Source organism: Vombatus ursinus, unplaced genomic scaffold (assembly GCF_900497805.2).
Source record: "Vombatus ursinus unplaced genomic scaffold, bare-nosed wombat genome assembly UNPS02014847.1, whole genome shotgun sequence".
In the NCBI taxonomy this organism is placed as follows: domain Eukaryota; kingdom Metazoa; phylum Chordata; class Mammalia; order Diprotodontia; family Vombatidae; genus Vombatus; species Vombatus ursinus.
The window spans coordinates 1,995,384-2,016,281 of NW_020954625.1; the positions used below are offsets into that span (position 1 = coordinate 1,995,384).

The 20,898-nt window shown below is 41.4% G+C and overlaps 1 protein-coding gene across 4 annotated transcripts in view; it reads right to left on the reverse strand.

Moving 5' to 3' along the window:
• SCAPER (S-phase cyclin A associated protein in the ER) overlaps positions 1 to 20,898 on the reverse strand; it is a 400,073-nt gene that overhangs the window by 119,720 nt on the left and 259,455 nt on the right. For all 4 annotated transcript variants that reach the window (XM_027840666.1, XM_027840664.1, XM_027840665.1 and 1 more), the window contains one exon: positions 13,193 to 13,308. In XM_027840666.1, coding sequence (XP_027696467.1) covers positions 13,193 to 13,308 — 116 coding nt within the window. The remainder of the gene's footprint in view (positions 1 to 13,192; positions 13,309 to 20,898) is intronic.

Below are 20,898 nucleotides of genomic sequence, written 5' to 3' on the forward strand. Positions count from 1 at the left end.
AGTGATTTCCTTACACCCAATCCTGCACTGTAGAGAGTACAAGTATTCTTATTCCCTTATTCTTATTATTTAAAGATGAAGAAACTGAGACTCAGTGTAGCAAAATGACTTGTCCTTGGTCACATGGTGAGCATGGTCTTGAACCAGGGCTCCAACTTAAGTTCACTGATGACGAGTGTAGGGCTCCGGCAGCTACATTCAATTTCCCTTCTCAGCTCTAACTGGATGACAAGTAGACATCTTAAATGCAACATGCCCCAAATAAAACTCACAATATTTCCCTCTAAGGTCTCCCATCCTCCTACCTTCCCTGTTACTGCAGAGGGTGACACCACCCTCCCAGTCCTCAGGTTTGCAATCCAGGAATTATCCCAGACTTCTCCCTATCTCCTGCCCTCCCTCCCCCAATCTGTTGGATTGTTATCCAGTGGATTTCTCCTTTGCAGCATCTCTTGAATACATCCCTCTTCTACCCTCTGGCATGGCCACCATGTTGGTGCAGGCCCTCATTACCTCGAGCCTACTGGTGAGTCTGCCTGCTTCAAGTCTCTCCTCACTCTGATCGATCCTCCATTCAGCCACTAAAGTGCAGGTCTTACCATATCAGTCTCCCCTACTCTGTAAAGTACAGTGGTTCTGAGGGCCTCTAGGATCAAATACAAAATGCTGTTTGGCTTTCAAAGCCCTTTATGAGCGAGGCCCCTCCTAAGTTCCCAGTCTTCTTAGGCCTTATTTCCTGACATGGACACTTTGATCAGGTGGTGCTGGCTTCCTGGCTGTTTCATGAACAAGATGACTGACCTCACGGTATTTTCTCTGGCTGTCCCCCATTGATTCCCCTGGCTTCCTTTAAGTCCCCACAAAAATTCGCCTTTCCCAATCCCTCTTAATTCCATTGCTTTCTTTCTGTTAATTATTTCCTCTTTATTCTGTAGATAATTTGTACATATTTGTTTGCTTACTGTCTCTCCCATTAGACTGTGAGCTCCTTGAGGGCAGGGACTGGCTTTTGCCTCTTTTTGTATCCTCAGCACCTTGCTCAATGCCTGGCACATAGTAGGTGCTTAATAAATGTTTATGGAGGGAAGCTCGATGGCATAGTAGAGTATCAGTCCTGAATCAGGAGGACCTGAGTTCAAATGTGGCACTTATTAGCTTGTGACCCTGGGTAAGTCACTTAACCCTAACTGCCTAAAACAAAAAATAAAAGTGTTTATGAGCTGACTAACAAGAGATTCGTGATCTCATTGGTGCCCCTACTCCTTCTAATCCATGTTATTCTGTCTCTTCCTAAATGACTCTTGTTGGTGCCCTCCCATTAAGACTTCAAAGAGAATTTAGGATCTTTGGCTAATAAGAGCACCTACCTGCAAGGGTTGTGGTGAAGATCAGATGATATAACATATAAAGTGCTATATAATGCTATCTATTATCATTGAAATTACTAGTATTATTAAGCAACATGACTGGGACCTTCCTCTAATCTTTTTAATATTCCATGTGTCCCAAAGCAACACTTAAGAGCTTGATTATCTTTTTTTCCTACTACCTGATTGGCTCCTTTTTCTGACTGTGCACTTCTCGGGTGATACCTTTTATACCATTCTTACATATAAATCACTCTTGGTAAGGCCTGTCTCTCCCAACAGCCACATTTTCCTCCACTGTCTTTCGGGTCACTCACAACTTGGATTTTTTGAAAATTGTGGTATTCCACGATTCAGTCACAAACTCACAGGAAGAACACTGGCATTAACAAAGATAGGTTTTCAGGTCCGAGTTCAGTTTGTGATTGTGGAAAGTGTTATGCAATTTCCCAAATGCAACTTAACCATCTTCCTTCCATTTAACTCGAGGCTCAGTTTGGTGTCTCTCAGCTGTGCCTAACCAAGAGATCTGTACTGACGAACTGACTTAATACTTGTTCCACTGCGTGTCATAAGCTGCTAAATGTGAGTTTTTTAATCCACTGGGACTTTCGTAGTTAGTGGGCCATTGTTTTTTTTTGAGAGGCTATGGATCTTACTGAGGAACTAACCCTATACCAGGGGTCAGCAAATACCTCTTGAGTTACAAATCCAGCTTGCGTGTGAACTAAAAATGATTTTTACATTTCCAATTACAATAAAACTTCATTTAAAATATAAAAACCATTTTTAGCTCACAGGCCACACAAAAGCAAACTATGGTCTACGTTTGACCCGGGCTGGCCATAGTTTGTTGACCTCTGCCCTAAACCATTCTGGAGTTTTGTGATATTAATATTATGTCACAAAAATAAGAACATCTAGAGGGAATCCCTCTTCTGTTTGGACCTTGAGCTGCACATCCTTTGGGGCGGCAGCAAATTACAGCAAGCATGGGTCTTCTTGTTTGAGATGTTAACAGACAGGAAATAACTGGTTGTGAATGTGCAAATCACCTCTGAATCAGATGTCTGTGTGCCATCAGACTTTTCATGAGAGTTTAGGCAAGAATTAACACTAAACCAGAACAAAGAGAAGAAAATACTATAGGAAATGACAATAGCTCTAATCTTATGTATTCAAATAAGCTAACAACATAAGACTGGGAGAGTTCTGATGATTATTCTTTCCTACAGAATGTAAATGGACAGCAATCACCACAAGAAGGAGGTCAGAAGAACTCAGAAGTTACTTCTGCCAGCACATGCCAGCTCTTCTTGCCAAACAGAGAGATCTGACAGCACTTTAGGTGATAAATCATTTTGCAAAATATTACCGATGAGAATAGCACAAGATTATGAATAATGTGTCTTACTAAACAGCAAATAGGGATGGAGCAGAAAAGGAAACTGCAGAAAACCCGGCACAAAATTCAGTAAAGCCAGACTGTCCCAAGGGCTTTATAGATGAAACTGAAGAGAGAACAACAGATGAGAAAATCTGCCAGTGTTTCTATAAAGATTTTTATCATGTGAGGCAGTGGAAATGATCCAATTGGGTACTTCCGCCTTAGTCACTAAATGCAGTCTATGTGGAAGTGGAAATGGCGCTTAAGAAAACAGAATCAAGAAGAGCAGCTGGATCAGATAAACTATACAAGCTGAAATCTGTACTGGAAAGAAAGTGATTTTTAAAGAACAGAGGGACTGATGTAAAATGGTTTGAAAACATGGAATAAAAAATACACTTGGTACACCTTGTACAAAGTCATGCACATGGTCACAGCAAAAGGAATGTTACCTGGGGAATGGCGCCTTCCTCCCTAAATCATTTTGCTAAACACAGGTAGGTAATTCTAGTTTTAATGAAGACATTCTCCCAAAGTTTTTCACTTTGTGGGCAAGCTGGAGTGGTGCAGGATAGGCTAGAACATACTGGGAAGTGGCTGAATGACTGAACAAAAATGGGAGTCATTTGGGTTGATGTCAACGAGGAAAGTCTCCAGATAAAGAGCTGTCCCTTGGTGCTTGAGGGATTCAATGGTGTTTGTTATCACGAGTTTGGATGAAAGCACAGATGGCATGTTTATTAACTTCACAGATAACATGAAGCCGGAAGAAAAACCAACGGACTCAAAGACTCTCAGAGTTGGAATCTGCACCTGAACGAGTTGCGTCTACAATATATCTGAAAAGTGCTTATGCAGTTTCTGCTTGCAGACCTCAAGTGAGGGGAAACCACTGCCTCTCAAGATATCTCATTTCATTTTTGGATCACTTTAACTAGAACTATTTAAACCTAAATTTTCTTCTTTGCAATTTCTATTCATTGCCCATAGCTCTGCCCTCCAGGCCCAAGAAGAACCAGTTCAATCCCTTTGCCACATGGTACCTGTTCAAATACTTGATACTTATCATGTATCCCTTAAATCCTCACTTCTCCAGGATAATCAATTCTCAAACAACAACACAAACACAGAAACAGATACTTTGCTAGTGTACTCCCTACTGTGCAGAGTTGTTGTGAGGAAAACTGCTAAGTTTTATTAAATGAGAGTTACCTTCATGTTAGACATCATTGAGAGATGGGAGGACGGCATTATAATATAGCCTTGTAAGGCTACACCTCGTTCAAAAGGAACACAAGCTATAAAAAGGATGTTAGAGTAAGACTGTGTAGTGAAAAAGTAAGTTCATAGCAGGAAATTTAAAAACCCAAGAAGGAAATATTTATTGACAGTAATTGAATAAGGATAAACAAAGGTAGAAAAATAAGCAATGGTGCCATGATAGTATCCAACAGACCACTGGACAACAGGAGGAAGTAGGGATTTGAGATAAATCATGAACTAGGCATAGAGCTATGATACAGCGGTGATCAGCCACCTCAATCATCCACTGTAGTCCATTAGCTAATATTTTATTTAAAATTTTTGCATTATTATTCATTAGTGTTAGATACATGCATACACACACAGACATACAGTTTTCTTTTTTTGCTTTGCCTCCCCCTTACATACCAAGACCAAATTTATATCATAGGAAGCACTTGGTAGGATCTCTTCTTTTACAATTTTTTTCCTACAGTTTACGTTATATTGGAATTAATTGCTCTTTGACTATTTAAGAGAATTCCCTTGTAAATGCATTTGGTCCCTAGATTGTTTTCTTTGAAAGTTCCTTTATGACTTATTAAATTTCTTTTTCTAAGATTAAGTTACTTAATCAAAAAAACACAAGCAAGTATTCACGTAAGATAGAGGCCTGAAGTATAAAGTTAGGTAAATATGTAAAGGGATGACCTAAAGAAAACAAAACTGAAGTAAGGTTTAATGTACCGTCTTGTAATTTGGTAGGGGAAGAAGAGTATTATACAATGCTTGTTGATTTTCCTCTAAATGGGAGTATAGCCAAGTCTCAATTACTGTTAATAGGCAGTCAGGGACACAGATAACTGGAATTACTAGATGATAACTCATCTTTACATAGCACTTTAAAGTTTACAAGGAACTTTGCTCACAACAGCCCAGTAAGTCAGGAGTGCAAACAGCATCCCCACTTCACAGATGAGAAAACAGGCTCAACAAGGCTGTCACTTTCCCTGAGTTACACAGTTAGTTAAATGTCTGAGCTATGATAGAAACAATGAGGCCTCATAACAATAAGACCAGAGCTTGTAAACTACAACATGCAGCCAAAAACAATACAAAGAGCAGTAGCTCCAATCTCTTCCCTACAAAACCTTGATCAAAGCTATTGGCAAATAGCAATGCAGGCTGATTTGAACTTTACCCTATTAAATTTATTCCTGGAGCACTGGTGGAGATGCAAACAATGAGAAAGAAGATGATTAGTAACAGAGAGGAAAAAAGAGATCCTTCACACACTCAGTAACGGAGTTCATGCTGCTGTGACCCATCTGCCCGCCCCTTCACCCTGCTGCAGTGGGGGTACGCTGTGGGAAAGCCTCTTTTACAGGAGCCTGAACCCTTTGCTTTTGAGCAGTGGCATGGAGATGGGCCAAGGCTGATGAAGGTTTCTGCAGAGGGGATGTGCCAATTTTCATCTTTATTGTCATTTCTGCTACATAAACATGTAGTAAAAACATACTACAAAATCTTGGCATAGGAGTCCTGCTATAGCTGATCCATCTACTTTTTGACATAACACAAGGTGGCCTTCTTTGTATTCAAAGAAAACTACATTTCTTGCCAAACAAAAATTATGTTGTTTAACAAATGTTAATAATCTCAATCACAGAGAAAGGCAAGGTTCTGCCATTTACTCCTTTGTAGTTATTCACGCTCTGAGAATGATGCATCAAAGCAAAACAACACGTGCCACAGCTGGAATTCAGACTTTCTTCGCTTTAGGCTGAATTTTCTTGGCATTAAAAACATTCTTCCTGCTAAGAGAGGTGAATGCTGAGTAGAGCATTTACATAAATTTTTATTAATCATAACCTTACATGGCTCCAGTACAGGGGAGTCAGACGCCCCAAATCTAAGCTCCAGCTCTGCCACTTAATTGCTATAAAACCTGAGGCGTCACCTCGACTTCCTTTGGCATCAGCTTCCTCAAACGGGAAGTGACGAGGTTTGCCAGGATGACCCAGAAAGCTTCACAAAAGTGACGTTCTATGACATGGTAGAGTCAGTACTCGGCTCTAAAGCCCTTCACACCATACCACCGTGGCCTCAAGGGAAAAATGTGGTAATCCCAAATGATTTTCTGGAGCTGCTTGTGAGGGTCACAAGGAGCCTGCAACCAAGATCCCTTACTTACAACCGTAAATTTACCTCCCGCACATTTTTAAAGTCTTCAATGATTTTGATACCTGGTTATTTGGGGAGATACAAATAATAGTGCAAGAAGGAGCCTAAAAAGTTGGCCAAAGATTACTGTCTGAGGCAAGAAGCTTAAGACCAGAGGGTCACAGGCTGTATTTTTCTCACTGTTGCCCATGGAAAGAAAAGGATACAAATAAGAAAAATTTATTTGGGAAGTGAACAGCTAGCTAGGAACATGGTGACACAGAGTGCAATTTGGCCTTTGGGCTAAACATATGTGGAGGGATGACAGACTTCCAGTACAGGATGGAATGCACCTGAGAAGGGTTGGTAAGAATGGACTTGCTGGTGTCACGCTGGCTGGTTGTTGTCCTTTGCTGTCAAAGAAGACCAGAAGGACATCACAACACTGGAGTCAAGGTGCAGTGTGTCTGACTGCGGGTGGTCAGAACAATGAGCTCGGTAGGATCTATCACAAACAGCCAGCATAAACATTTGGGATGGGAATCTCTAACTCTGAGCATCTCACGTTTCTTCTGAGCTGGCACGATTCTGCTTTGCTCATAGAACACAGCGCTTTCTTCGATGCAGGCACACGATGCTGGGTGGTCCTTTGCCAGTGTCTCCCGTGTCACACAATTCTACAGAGACCTTGACAGCATCATTATATGACTTCTTCTCACCACCATGTGAGTGTCTTCCTTGCATGAGTTCTCCATAAAATAGTCTTTTAGGCAAGCATATATTTGACATTTGAACAATGTGGCCAGCCCTTCTGAGTTGTGCGCTCTACAGCAGAGTTTGAATGCTTGGTAGTTTAGCTTGAGAAAGGACCTCAGTGTCCTGTACCTTATTTTGCCAGATGATCTTCAGAAGCTTCCTAAGACAATTCAAATGGCAGTGATTCAGTTTCCTGGCATGGCAGTGTTATGCTGTCCAAGTTTCGTAGGCATACGATAATGAGGTCAGCACAAAGGCTCTGTAGAACTTCATTTTGGTAGTCGAAAACCTCTTTTCCCACAAAGGTAAAAGAGAAAGATTAACATATGTCCAACTGAATGCAGAATTCCAGAGAATAACAAGGAGAAATAAGAAGGTTTTATTAAATGAGAAATGCAAAGAAATAGAAGAAAACAACAGATTGGGAAAGGCAAGAGCCCTCTTCAAGAAAATTAGAGATTATCAAGGGAACATTTCATGCAAAAATGGGCATGATAAAAGACAAAAATGGTAGGGACTTAACAGAAGTAGAAGAGATCAAGAAGAGGTGGTAAGAAGACAGAAAAGAAATACACAAGAAAGATCTTAACATCACCAATAACCACAGCAGTGTGGTTACTAATCTAGAGCCAGCCATCTTGGAGAATGAAGTCAAGAGGGCCTTAGGAAGCATTGTTAACACTAAGGCTAGTGTAGGTGATGGAATTCCAGCTGAGCTATTTAAAATCCTGAAAAATGATGCCAACAAATTTGGAAAACTCAATAGTGGCCACTTGATTGGAAAAGATCAGTTTATGTCCCAATCCTAAAGAAGAACAATGCTAAAGAATGTTCAAATTATGGAATAAGTGTGTTCATTTCACACACTAGTAAGGTTATGCTTAAGATTCTGCAAGCTAAGCTTCAGCAATATGTGAACTGAGAATTACCAGAAGTGCAGCCTGGTTTTTTTTGTTTTGTTTTGTTTTGTTTTTTAGTTTTCAACATTTACTTCCACAAGATTTTGAGTTCCAAATTTTCACCCCATCTCGCCCCTCCCCCCACCCCAAGATGGCATGCATTCTGAATGCCCCTTCCCCTAGTCTACCCTCCCTTCTATCTCTCCCCACCTTCTCTTATCCCCTTCCCCTCCTATTTTCCTGTAGGGCAGGATAGATTTCTGTACCCCATTTCCTGTATTTCTTATTTCCCAGTTGCATGTGAAAACATTTTTTTTAAACATGTGTTTTTAGAACTTTGGGTTCCAAATTTTCTCTCTTCCTCCCTCCCCACCCACCCTCATTGAGAAGGCAAGCAGCTCAATATATGTTATACATGTGCAGTCATGCAAAACACTTCCATAGTACACATGCTAAGAAAAACTAACTCTATTTCCCTTAATCCTATCTTGCCCTCCCCCATTTATTCTATTCTTTCTTTTGACCCTGCCCCTCCTCAGAAGTATTTGCTTCTGATTACCCCGTTTCCCAATCTGCCCTCCTCTCTATCATCCCCCTACTCTCTTGTCGCCTTTCCCCCCTATTTTCCTGTAGGGTAAGACAGATTTCCACACCCAATTGAGTGTGTATGTTATTCCCTCCTTAAGTCAAATCCTATGAGAATAAGATTCACTCATTCCCTCTCACCTTCCCCCGTTTCCCCTCCACTGTAAGAGCCTTTTCTTTTCTATTTTTTTGTGAGATAATTTACCCTGTTCTACCTCTCCTTTTCTCCTTCTCCTAGTATAATCCTCTCTCACCCTTTAATTTTATTCTCCAGATACGACCCCTTCATCTTCAACTCACCTTGTGCCCTCTATCTATCTATCTATCTATACATACATATAACTTTTTCCCTCCAACTACACTAGTACTGACAAAGGTCTCATGAGTTACAAATATCATCTTTCCATGCAGGAATGTAAACAGTTCAACCTTAATAAGTCTCTTATGATTTCTCTTTCCTGTTTACCTCTTCATGTTCCACTTGAGTCTTGCATTTGAAAGACAAATGTTCTGTTCAGCTCTGGTCTTTTCATCAAGAATGCTTAAAAAGTCCTCTATTTCACTGAATGACCATTTTTTCCCCTGAAGGATTATATTCAGTTTTGCTGGGTAGGTGATTCTTGGTTGTAATCCTATCTCCTTTGCCCTCCGGAATACTATATTCCATGCCCTCTGGTCCCTTAATATAGAAACTGCTACATCTTGTGTTATACTGATTGTGTTTCTACAATGTTTGAATTGTTTCTTTCTGGCTGCTTGCAATATTTTCTCCTTGACCTGGGAACTCTGGAATTTGGCTACAATATTCCCGGGAGTTTTCCTTTGGGGATCTCTTTCAGGAGGAGATCGGTGGATTCTTTTCATTTCTATTTTGCCCTCTGGTTCTAAAGTATCAGGACAGTTTTCCTGGATAATTTCTTGAAAGATGATGTCTAGGCTCTTGTTTTGATCATGGCTTTCAGATGGTCCAATAATTTTTAAATTCTCTCTCCTGGATCTATTTTCCAGGTCACTTGTTTTTCCAATGAGATATTTCACATTGTTTTCTAATTTTTCATTCTTTTGGATTTGTTTTACAGTGTCTTGATTTCTCATAAAGTCACTAGTTTCCAATTGCTCTATTCTAATTTTTAAGGAAATATTTTCTTCAGTAATCTTTTGGACTTCCTTTTCCATCTGGTCAATTTTGCTTTTTAGGGCATTCTTCTCCTCATTGGCTTTTTGGACCTCTTTTGCCATTTGGGTTAGGCTATTTTTTAAGGTGTTATTTTCTTCAGTATTTTTTTGAGTCTCCTTTAGCAAGCTGTTGACTTGTTTTTCATGATTTTCTTCCATCACTCTCATTTCTCTTCCCAGTTTTTCCTCTACTTCTCTTATTTGCTTCTCAAAATCCCTTTTGAGCTTTTCCAAGGCCTGGGACTGATTGATATTTTTCTTGGAGGCTTTGGATGTAGGAGCTTTGACTTTGTTGTCTTCTTCTGGTTGTATGTTTTGATCTTCTTTGTCACCAAAGTAAGATAATATAGTCTGACTGTTTTTGTGCTGCTTACTCATGATCCTGGCCAATTACTTGAGTTTTAAACTCTTTGTTAAGGTAAGAGTCTGCTTCCAATGTGGAGAATGTACTGTCCCAAGCTGTGGGGGTTTGTACAACTGTTTTCAGAGATACTTCTGGGAACCTGTAAATTTTCAGTTCTTCCAAGGTGATATGATAAGGGGTGAGGTGTTTCCTTTCCACCGCCACAACAAGCTCTACCACGCCAGCACTTTTCCTCACCCCAGGACCGCCCTTCAGAATTGTGACCCAAATCCAAGCACAGGCAGAGCAAGAGATTCCTGCCTCAGCTCTGGCAAAGAGATTCCTGCAATCCTTCTCTGATCAGTCACTCGACTCCCCCTCAGTCTGTGGGCCAGAAGCTCAGGAGGCAGCTGCTGCCCCAGAGGCCGCACTTGGGACTTGCGACTGAGACCTAGCTCCTTCTCTCACCGCAGTCTTTTCCCACTGACCTTCTAAGTTGTCTTTGGTGTTCATAGGTTGAGAAGTCTGGAAACCACCATAGCTGCCTGCGATTCAGTCCTCTGAGGCCTGCTCCAGGTTCTCTGTGGCCTGCACGCCCACGCCAAACTGCACTCCTCTCCCCACCCAGCACGATATACCTTTCTGATCAACCATCCAGGTTGTCTTGGGCTGGAAATTTGTTTCACTCTGTCTTTTTGTGGGTTCTGCTGCTTTATAATTTGTTTAGAGCCATTTTTTAACAGGTATTTGGAGGGGTTTGGGGAAGAGCTCAAGCAAGTCACTGCTTTCACTCCACTATCTTGGCTCTGCCCCCCAGGCTGGTTTTCAAAGAGGCAGAGGAACTAGAGACCAAATTGCCAGCGTTCACTAGGTTATGAAGAAAGCAAAGTAGTTTCAGAAAAACATCTACTTCTGCTTCATTGACTACGCTAAAATCTTTGTGTGGATCACAAAATGTGGCAAGTCCTCAAAGAGATGGGAGTACCAGATCATCTGACTTGTCTCCTGAGGAGCCTACATGAAGCAACAGTTAGAACTAAACATGGAATAACTGATTGGTTTAAGAGGAGAAAAGGAGTGCGACAAGGCTATCTATTATCGCTTTATCTATTTAACTCATGTGCAATGCAACAAATCAAAGGCCAGAATTAAGGTTGCTGGGAAAGATGATGACAATTTCAGACATGCAGATGATATCACTCTGCTGGCAGAAAGTGAAGAAGAATTAAGCAAAGGGGCAGCTAGGTGGCACAGTGGATAGAGCACCAGCCCTGATGTCGGGAGGACCTGAGTTCAAATCCGGTTACAGACCAAACACTTGACACTTACTAGCTGTGTGACCCTGGGCAAGTCACTTAACCCCAATGGCCTAAAAACAAAACAAAACAAAACAAAAAAAAACAAAGCACAAGAAGAATTAAGCAGCCTTTTTTCAGCTGAGTCTACTCTCATTCACCCTGGTAGCTACAGTATTCAGTACTTCCAGCTTTGGGCCCAGATGAGGTAGTATCAGGGTCTTCATGAAAGGGCTTGCAGAAGGCCCTCCAAGATGGCTCTTTGGTGAGTTTCAAAGTTCTTCTCCACCACCTTAGCAGGAGGTGGCAGTGAAAAAAAAGTCTCTTCTCCCTTCTTCTGTTCTGCCTTGGATGACGGCAGAAGACAATGCAAAGAGACACAAAGCCTCTTTCACCAGTCAATTCTTCCTGACAATAAGTGATGGTGTAGATAACTACATATAGCTTGCATCCACACGGTTCTGAGATCTCTTTTGACCCCGGTGCAGAAAGGTAATGCTGTGTCTTCCACCACTTTGAAATCTGTTCTTTGACCTTCTGCTCTGCTCTGTTCAGAAATGTATCATCCCCTTAAGAAACATCATGCTAGTTTATCATGACTAACCCAATTCTTGTCTCTGCTGGCTAAAACATAATCAGGCAAAGTACATTTGTCCAATAATCATAAAACAGTTCTAAGTTTGGGTTCTCCAGTCATTAACATCAAAGTTCTACAGTCTGTCATATGAAATAAGTAACTAAAACACAGAAGCTCTTAGCAGCTTTTCCCCTGGGTAAATGATTCTGAAGGTCTGGGTAGCTGCCCTTTCATGGTTTCATATTTATTTGTGTCTTTGCCACTTTCAATGATCAAAACTATTTAATGTCAGAAAGGGTTACTCCCTTATACAAGGGCCTTCACAAAATGGTGACCAGCACAATACGGGCTTCTAACAAATTTGAAATAACAGCAAAATCTAATGTCTTTCATTTTCTAAAGGAAAGTTAAACCTTCACATTTTTCCATTAGGTCAAAGCCTATCAAACCTCATTCTAATATGCTTTCTTTGCCCACTAACGTGAATCAGTAAACCAGATGGAATATTTTGCTGTGGAAGTCACGAACATTTATCCGTGCCACAGGTTTTATACTTAGCAATATCTAATTTCAAGTTAGTACATAAGAAAAAAAGAGAACTAATAACGCTTACTTGAAAGAGACATGATGTAAGCAAGTATATTGTAAATAAAGGGATAAAAAGTATTTTTTTCTCTGCTACTGACAACTGGTAGAAAGGTAGTTTCTACAGAGCTACAAGTTTAAATACAGTTTTCTCTGCAACAAAAACCCACTTTTTTCAAACCTCTCAATGAGACTGTGCCAAATCAAAGTCTACTATAAAAACCCCGAATTTGCACATTCTGTCCAGAGTAACTACATTTAGCATTCCATCCCTCGTGGCCTATGATCAGAGGGTACCTTAAGATACCTTAAGAGCATGTCTGGTGTCTAAAAGGAGGCAAGGTCTCTTTATGACAAACAATTGTGTCACAAGATAAAACTCCGATTTGATGGGAGCTCTCTCACAGGGCAGCTTTTGTCTTGGACTGCTCTTTGTGCACCACCCCTCCACTCATGGGCTTCTGTTACACTGTTTACATTCAGGCCCTTAATTTTTCAGGCTGCAAGAAGCCAGTGTTCTGGGCTACCTCTATTCCCTTTTGTCCCATTGCAAGGAGCAGTTAGGACTGAGTTAGCACCGGGTGAGGATCATAGACTAAGGAGATTTCCTTTAAGAAGGCTCTAGGCCTCATTTGATTTCAGGAAATGAAGCAAAGAGTCGCCTGTTTTCTCCCTGCAGGGAAAGCAAGTTTCTCCTGCTTAACATAACATGACATTTCACTCAGGATAGTTCTCTCAGATGTCCCCAACTGGAGACTGCCGGGCAGTAACAACTAAAAAATAACCCATCAAAGCATCCACTAAAAACTGTACTCACTTTGGAGGAATTTTTGAAACTGCATTCACGCTGCTGGTTGAGTTCACTACCTGAAGGACGTGTTCAAGGGCTGTCAGTCCTCCAGCAACTTGAAATGCAATCTGATCTGCCACATTCTGGAGAGAAAGATAAAATGCAAATTAGCCTAGTTTCGAAAACATGTATTTTATAAAGGGAATGGAATATTTGATTGAAATCTGAAACCATTCTATTCTAAAGACAGCAATGACAATCCAAATCCACAAGCATTAAAAGAAATAATGGCTGCTCACCCAATTAATCTGTCCAGCCAGTCAGTCAATAAACATTTATTAAGTACCTACTATGTGCCAGGGACTATGCTAAGCACTGGGGTTACAAAGAAAGGCAAAAGACAGTCCCTGCTCTCAAGGCTAGTATGGGGGACAACATATAAACAACTATGTACAAACAAAATATTTACAGGATAAATTGGAGATAATTGGATTAAGGGGGATCAGGAAAGGCTTCTCACAGAAGGTAGGCTTTTAGCTGGGATTTGAAAGGAATCTGAGAGGAAGATGAGGTGGAAGAGCATTCCTGGTATGGAAAATAACTATTGAAAATGCCTGGAGTCTGGAAATGAATTCCTGTCAAGATCTACATTCTTCCCTCAGGTTAGCATCTGTTTTTTGAAGTTTTTCCTGAGGACATGAAGATACTGGAATTGATAACTTCTCAGTCTGCTGCTTACAGAGACTAGTAAAGAAATATTAGGGGCAGCTAGGTGGCGCAGTAGATAGAGCACCGGCTCTGGATTCAGGAGGACCTGAATTCAAATCCAACCACAGACACATACTACTTCCTAGCTGTGTGACTCTGGGCAAGTCAATTAACCCCAATTGCCTCACTAAAATAATAATAATAATAAAAAAGATTAAGTTTTTTTTTAAAACATTTTGAGCTAATAGTCATGTTGCCAGTGAACTAGCAGTCATCCCATAGAGTACACATGGCTGCTTATAGTGATACTGTTCTGGCTATGGCTTCCCAAGTAATACAGGGCTTGTGCTCTGACCTCTTCTGGCTGCTGGTTGGGTCTGCCCTTCATCAAGAGTCCAAAGCACATGCCTCACTGGATGTGGATGAAGCCTGTCCACATGAGGGCTCCATGGGATGCACTGTTACACTGGTGATAAGTAAAGAGAATGAAGGAAAGAGACAGCTTTGGGGACGAAAGATACACTTGTATCTGCAAATACGCAAATGACTTTTTCTAAACAGGAACAGTATTCTTAAACCACACCCCCCCACCCACATAAAGAGATTTTCAGATGCAAATTTTGAAAACACTAAGACATGAAATCAGTGATCAGTCATAGTAATAAGGTTTTAACATAATGTAACCACACAACACACTTGCATGGAAGAAGGTCCTCTGATTTCCCAGATTTCAGATTCACAGTTTTTTACTGTGCTAGGCCACATTCCAAGCTTCTGATAAAAGTATATTTAGAGGAATAATGAAGAGAAAAGATGACAGTGTCTAATTGTGCTAACTGATTATTCCAACTTCCTGGAAAAGTGGGAAGGAAACCAAGACAGAGAGTGGGTAAGGTTTCAAAAATCTCTTCTCCACACATTACACCAATTAGTCATTCATTTGGGTTAGCCAGTTATGCTTCTTAAAATGCAGGTGTCCTCTGGGAAAGCTAAGCCTCATAGTACTTTAGCGGGAATGATTTTAATCAGATAATCTTAAAGATGAACACCTGCGTGCTCACGCTAAGTACTCAGAAAGAGTGGAAATTGGAGTGAGAGGACAGGTCTGGGACAGGAATGGGGTGCAGATTATAGGACAGAGACTAGAACACAGGAGTACCAGAAGTAAGGAGAAGAAGGCAGAGGGTAAGAAGTCAAGTCAAGCATTTGTGCCTGGAGTGTTGGCATCAGGGAAACACGCAAGAGCTCCCATTAGCATACCAATACTAGGTCAGAAAGTTGGTAAACCTCATATCCCAACTCAGTTCAGTCTTTGTAGTCTAAGGTACTCTGGACCAACGGCTCCATTTCAACATGGTGGCTCCTTATCTAATGCCAGTACCTTCCTCATGGGCAGGAGTAAATAGAGAAGGAAAGAGAAGGCAGTTCTCAGGATTGTTACTGGATATCAGTCAAAACTGATATCAAGGGGGCAGCTAGGTGGCGCAGTGGATACAACAGACCTAGCAGTGCTCAACCTCCCTTTGCAGACCTATGCCCCACCATGTGCCTCCAGAGAACCCCATAGGCTGGCCAAAAAGCAGAAGTTAGAGAATTTAGAGCTGTAAGGGCCCCTAAAGTCCACTGGTGCAGACTTGGATCAATACCTACTGTATTTAAATATGTGAAGACATTATCACATGGTAATTGCCCCAACAGCCTCTGCCTTTCTTGTCTGGGTCTTTGCCCCTTTCTTTCCTCTGAATTAATGAAAGATGCATTAATTAAGCACTTATTATGTGCAAACCACTTTTGGACTTCTCCATCATGTCCCAGAAGCCTCTTCATTCTGCAAGATCATTTCAGCTCTGGCATCGCCTCTCATCATCCTCCGCCTCGGCATCCCTCCTTCTGACAGGGTAGAGACTTCTCCAAGGTGCACCATTGCAGCAGGGTGCCTAGGCCAGTTGCATCTTTATTCCCAGCTGGCTGCACTTTCAGCCTCTGGAATTCTCTCTTGTGCAGGATCTTGTGCCACGGTCTTCTCCTCCCCCCCGCCCCCCCATTTTCTGCTTCCTTTTACATGTGGTCTCCCTTGAGCTTTGAGGGCTTGGCACCTGGTGGGTGCTTACTGTTCACTGACTGATGGATCACTTGGAAAGCACACACGTGGCAGGCTCAGCAGTCGCCCATAGGAGGCAGACACGAAGCAGACAGCCAGGCCTCTTCTTTAATGTCATTTCTCTGATAAGATCAGAGTCATTTCTGATGTCTGACCAGGAGGCAGTGCTTAGGACTCTGGTGGCAAGAATGTTCTTTTCTGGGTCTTTGGTAGCTGGGTCCATAGCCCCTGCAGGAGCAGTGGCCAGGCTTGGTCTCCACAGGGGCTGTTTCCCAAAGGATGGCTGAGGGCAATGGCCTGCAAGCATCACTATTCCCATACAATATAAAGAGGGTGTGATTTTAGTTATATATTCCAGTATTCTTCCTCAAATCACATACTCATTCTTTACACAATATCACTGATCACTAAAGGACTAAAAACTTTTGCAAATCACAGTATTTGTCCTAGCCTCAAGAAAAACCTGTACATTGGGCAGCTAGGTGGCTCAGTGGATAGAGCACCAGCCCTGGAGTCAGAAGGACCTGAGTTCAAATCTGGCCTCAGACAGCTGTGTGACCCTGGGCAAGACACTTAACCCCATTGCCTAGCCAAAAAACAAACAAACAAACAAAAAAACCCCTGTGCATCTCAGATTTAGAAGTGAAACTGAATAGGACCTCTACAATACACCTAATGAGTGGTCATCAGCCTTGGTTGGATACCTCCAGGGACAAGGAGCCCACTACTTCATGAGCCAGCTAATTTCACTTTTGGACATCTTTCCTTAGGCCTTGTCCTATCTGATCATTCTGCAGCTTTTGACACTGCTGATCTCTCCCTCCTAAATATATTCTCTTTTCCCCTGGCTTTTGTCATATTATTCATACCTTCTGAATTCTTGTTCCACATCTCCATCAGGGGATCCTACCAGAACCACAAATTCGGTCTGTCCAATGCTGACCACTTCATCATCTTTCTCCTAAACCTGTCCCTCCTTCAGATTTTCCTATTGCTATAAACAACCTTGAAAGTCGTAAGAACTTTGATCAATGCATTGATTAACAATGACTCCAGAGGACCCATGAAAAAGCATGCCACCCATGGTTGACAGAGAGGTGATGGGCTTAGGTGCGGAATAAAGTATATATTTTTTGGACATGGCCAATGTGGGAATTTGTTTTGCCTGACTGTATATTTGTTGTAAGGGCTTTGTGTTTTTGATTGGGAGAGGGTTTATTGGAGGGAGAGAAAATAAATTTTTTTTTTAAATAAAAAAATTTACTTAAAAAAAAACCCACCATATTTCCCTAATGTTTTGGAAAGTATCACCATCTTTCCAGTCCTCCAGCTTTCAAACCTTGGAGTTGTGTTTGACTCTTTCCTTTCCTTTACCTCCCTACCTGGGTAATACCATCCCCTCACCCCCATCCAATCAATCGTCCATGCCTTTAAAAACAATTTTTATTACTTTTTTTTTCAAAAAGTATTTTCATTTTCTAATATATCCCTCTTCCTCCTTTACCTAGAAAGCCATCCCTTACAACAACAACATCAAAAACTAAAAATATGAAAGAAAAAGCATTTCGGAAAGAGTAGCCAAATTTATCAGTTCAGTGTGACAGTCTATACGATATTTTACATCCAGTCTCCCAACGCTGCAAAGCCCAGTGTGCATTTTCTCCTATTTGCTGGGACAAGCTTGGTTATTATAAATGTACACTCGTCAGTTTCACTTTCTTTGTTCTTTCCATTTGCCTGGTTGTGGTCATCCCCTATTTAGAGAGGTTGAGTGCCCTGCTGGGTGGAGAGCTGGGTTCAAGTCCTAAATGACAGGTACTGATGATGTGCTGTTGGCAAGGCCCCGGCCTCTCCTGGCCCAGACAATTCTTCAATGCTATGGGGGGCAGAGAAGGGCCATTCTGCATTGTTCATCAAATCCTTCCTCAGATACCGTCAAGCTGTGTGACCTTAGGTAAGTCACTTAACCTCTAACTGCCTCAGTTTCCTAAACTGTAAAATGAGTATAATAGTAGCATGGACCTTGCAGAATTGTCATGAAGATAAAATGATCTAATATTTGGAAAGGTACTTAGTACAGTGCTCAGCACATAGCAGATGCTATACAAATGTTTATTCCTCTCCTTCTATTAAAGCTATATAATCAGTTTTGAGCTTATTGTGCTACATGGTTCAAGGTTTCCATCTAAAATGGCTTTGTAATTTTCTTAGCCAGTGCTGTCATAGAGGGAATTCTTCCCCAAATAATTCATGTGTTTGGGTTTACTGAACACTGCATTTTCGAGTTCAAATTTTTTCCCTAATTCTTCTTTGTCCAGTCTATTCCACTGATTTGCTTTTCCATTTTTTAACCTGTACCAAATAGCCTTTATGATTACTGATTTATAATATAGCTTGACACCTGGAAACGCTCTGAGACCCCATGAGACAGAGGCAGGGGAATGTGAACTGTATTCCTCCCTCCCACGTGATTCTTTTTTGTTTTGAGGCAATTGGGGTTAAGTGACTTGCCCAGGGTCACACAGCTAGTAAGTATCAAGTGTTTGGTCTGAGGCCGGATTTGAAATCAGGTCTTCCTGACTTCAGGGCTGGTGCTCTAACTACCCAAGTGATTCTTTCTCAAGGATTTGGGCATAGACTTCCACCATTAAGTTAACACTACCGCACTTAGCACATCCCTGGCACACAGTAGGAACTTAATAAATGTTTATCGGCTGACTGCCTGACCATTAAGTTTCCAGATGCTCGACCTTTTTGGGTTCTTAACTTGTCTGCTATTTTACAGATGACCCAAAGGCCATAAGCAAGTCCCTCAATCAATGTGAACAAACTTCCAGTCTCACCTACTTGAAATGCCTTTGACTGATATTTAGGCCTTGTCCAAACCCAGTTCATGCCTTTGATTGATGGATTTATTGAGATGTGTTCTCTAAATGCCATGTGAGGGCTGTCTGATAACTCACTGTTTGACTCAGCTGAGCCCGAACCTTATACAGAACCCTATGGGGTTTTTGCTAAAATATCACTTAGTTTCCTGTAAGGGAGTACAGCACAGAAAGTTGAGACTAAAATAAGACTACGAAAACTTCCATCCCAAGACTTAATGAAGGTATAAAGTTAGAATGTGCTTCCCTCTTTCTAATCAGAAATATTTCTGCCCTCCTTACTAGGGTTCCTAAAACTCCACAATCAGGAGACTTATTTCTTTGAGTTAGGGCACTTGTTTTATTCTGTTCTTGGCAAGCAGCATGGTGTCGTGCTGGCCACAAGAATCCAAATGAGCTGGTCTTTCCTCTGATGCCCAGCAGCCATGGAATGCCAGGCAAGTCCCAACATCCCAGAGGCTCCTAGGCTACCCTTTAAGACTATAAACTGCACAACGGGGGCAGAACTGCGCTAAGGGGATCTCCTCACCAGGAGGTTCTCTATTCCAACAGAATTTCAGGTCTAGATCCAAAAGTGAAAAATTAGGATTAAATTTAATAATATATCATGTTTTAAATAAATTCTTGTTTCCTTGATTTTTTTTTTACTGATGTCTTTTGTGTTTTACTCCATAGACATTTCCTGATCCTGTTACAGAGAAAAACAGTTCAGTAAAACGTAGCATAGTAACACTGGCAATAGCTGTCACCTACCATCTTCCACTTCCCAACTTTTTCCACGGCTACTGTATTCACCTTAGTCTCAGATGTCACTCTTTCTCACCTGACAAGACAACTGGCCTCTACCCTATGTAGAATCCATCGAGAGTTCGATGTTCATTTTGGGGTGTCACATGTAGTAAGGACATTAGCAATCTGGAAAATGTCAAGGGAAGGCTAAGTAGGATGGTAAAGGACCCACCCTGAGATCATACTGTGTGAGAAGGGAGAGCATGGTGGACAGCCAGGGCAAAGGCCCAGAGATGGGAGATGGGGTATTGTGTTTGAGAAATGGCAAGAAGGCCAATGTTGGTAGAAAGCAGAGTAGGTGGAGGGAGCTAAAGTATAAGAAATAGACGGCAATGGTAGGAAAAGGAAAGATTCTGAAAGGCTATCAAAAGCCAAACACAGGATAGTGGCTAAACAATTTATGAATTACATTTGCTAAATAATGAATCCTTCATAATTTTTAGATTTTATAGGTTATCAAATGAATTTTTAATACATTTAGGTAGCACTTTATCCACTCTATTATGTTTGTCTGTTTCTTTTTTTTCCTCCATTACCAGTTTTGATGATAACTGTTTTATAATCTATTTTAAAGTCTGGGAATGCAAGACCACCTTCATCAGCTTTTTAGCTTGGCCCTTTGCTATCCTTAGTCTATTTTTACAAACACATTTCATTAAGAGCATAATTATTTTATACCAAGGAGGGCAAAGGGTCAGTTAGTCAGACAATAAACATTTACTGCCTACTACCTGCTAGACACTGTTAAGCACTGGGGATGCAAGGAAAGGTAAAAGACAGTCCTTGCCCTTAATGAGCTGTCAAACTAAAGGTTGAAACAGTTTTGTGGGTTTTTTTTTAATAAAAACTATGTACAAATAAGATCTGTGAGGATAAATTGGAGACAATCAACAAAGAGAAGGCACTAGAATTAAGGGGAAATCAGTAAAGACTTCGTGTTGAGGGTGGGATTTTGGCTGGGATTTGGAGGAAGGCATGGAAGCCAGGAGGGAGAGATGAACAGGGACAGAACTCCAGGCATTGGACACAGCCAGTGAAAAGACACGAGATGAGGAGATGGAATGTCCTGTGGAAGGAACAGGGAGAAGGCCAGTGTCACCAGAGGCATGTGGACGGATATGAGGCATAATAAGGCTGGAACAGCAGGGAGTGGCGCAAATTATGAAGGGCTTTGAACACCAGAGGATTTATATTTGGAGGAAATAGAGATCCCATGGAGTGTGTGTGTGCGTATGTGTGTGTGTGTGAGT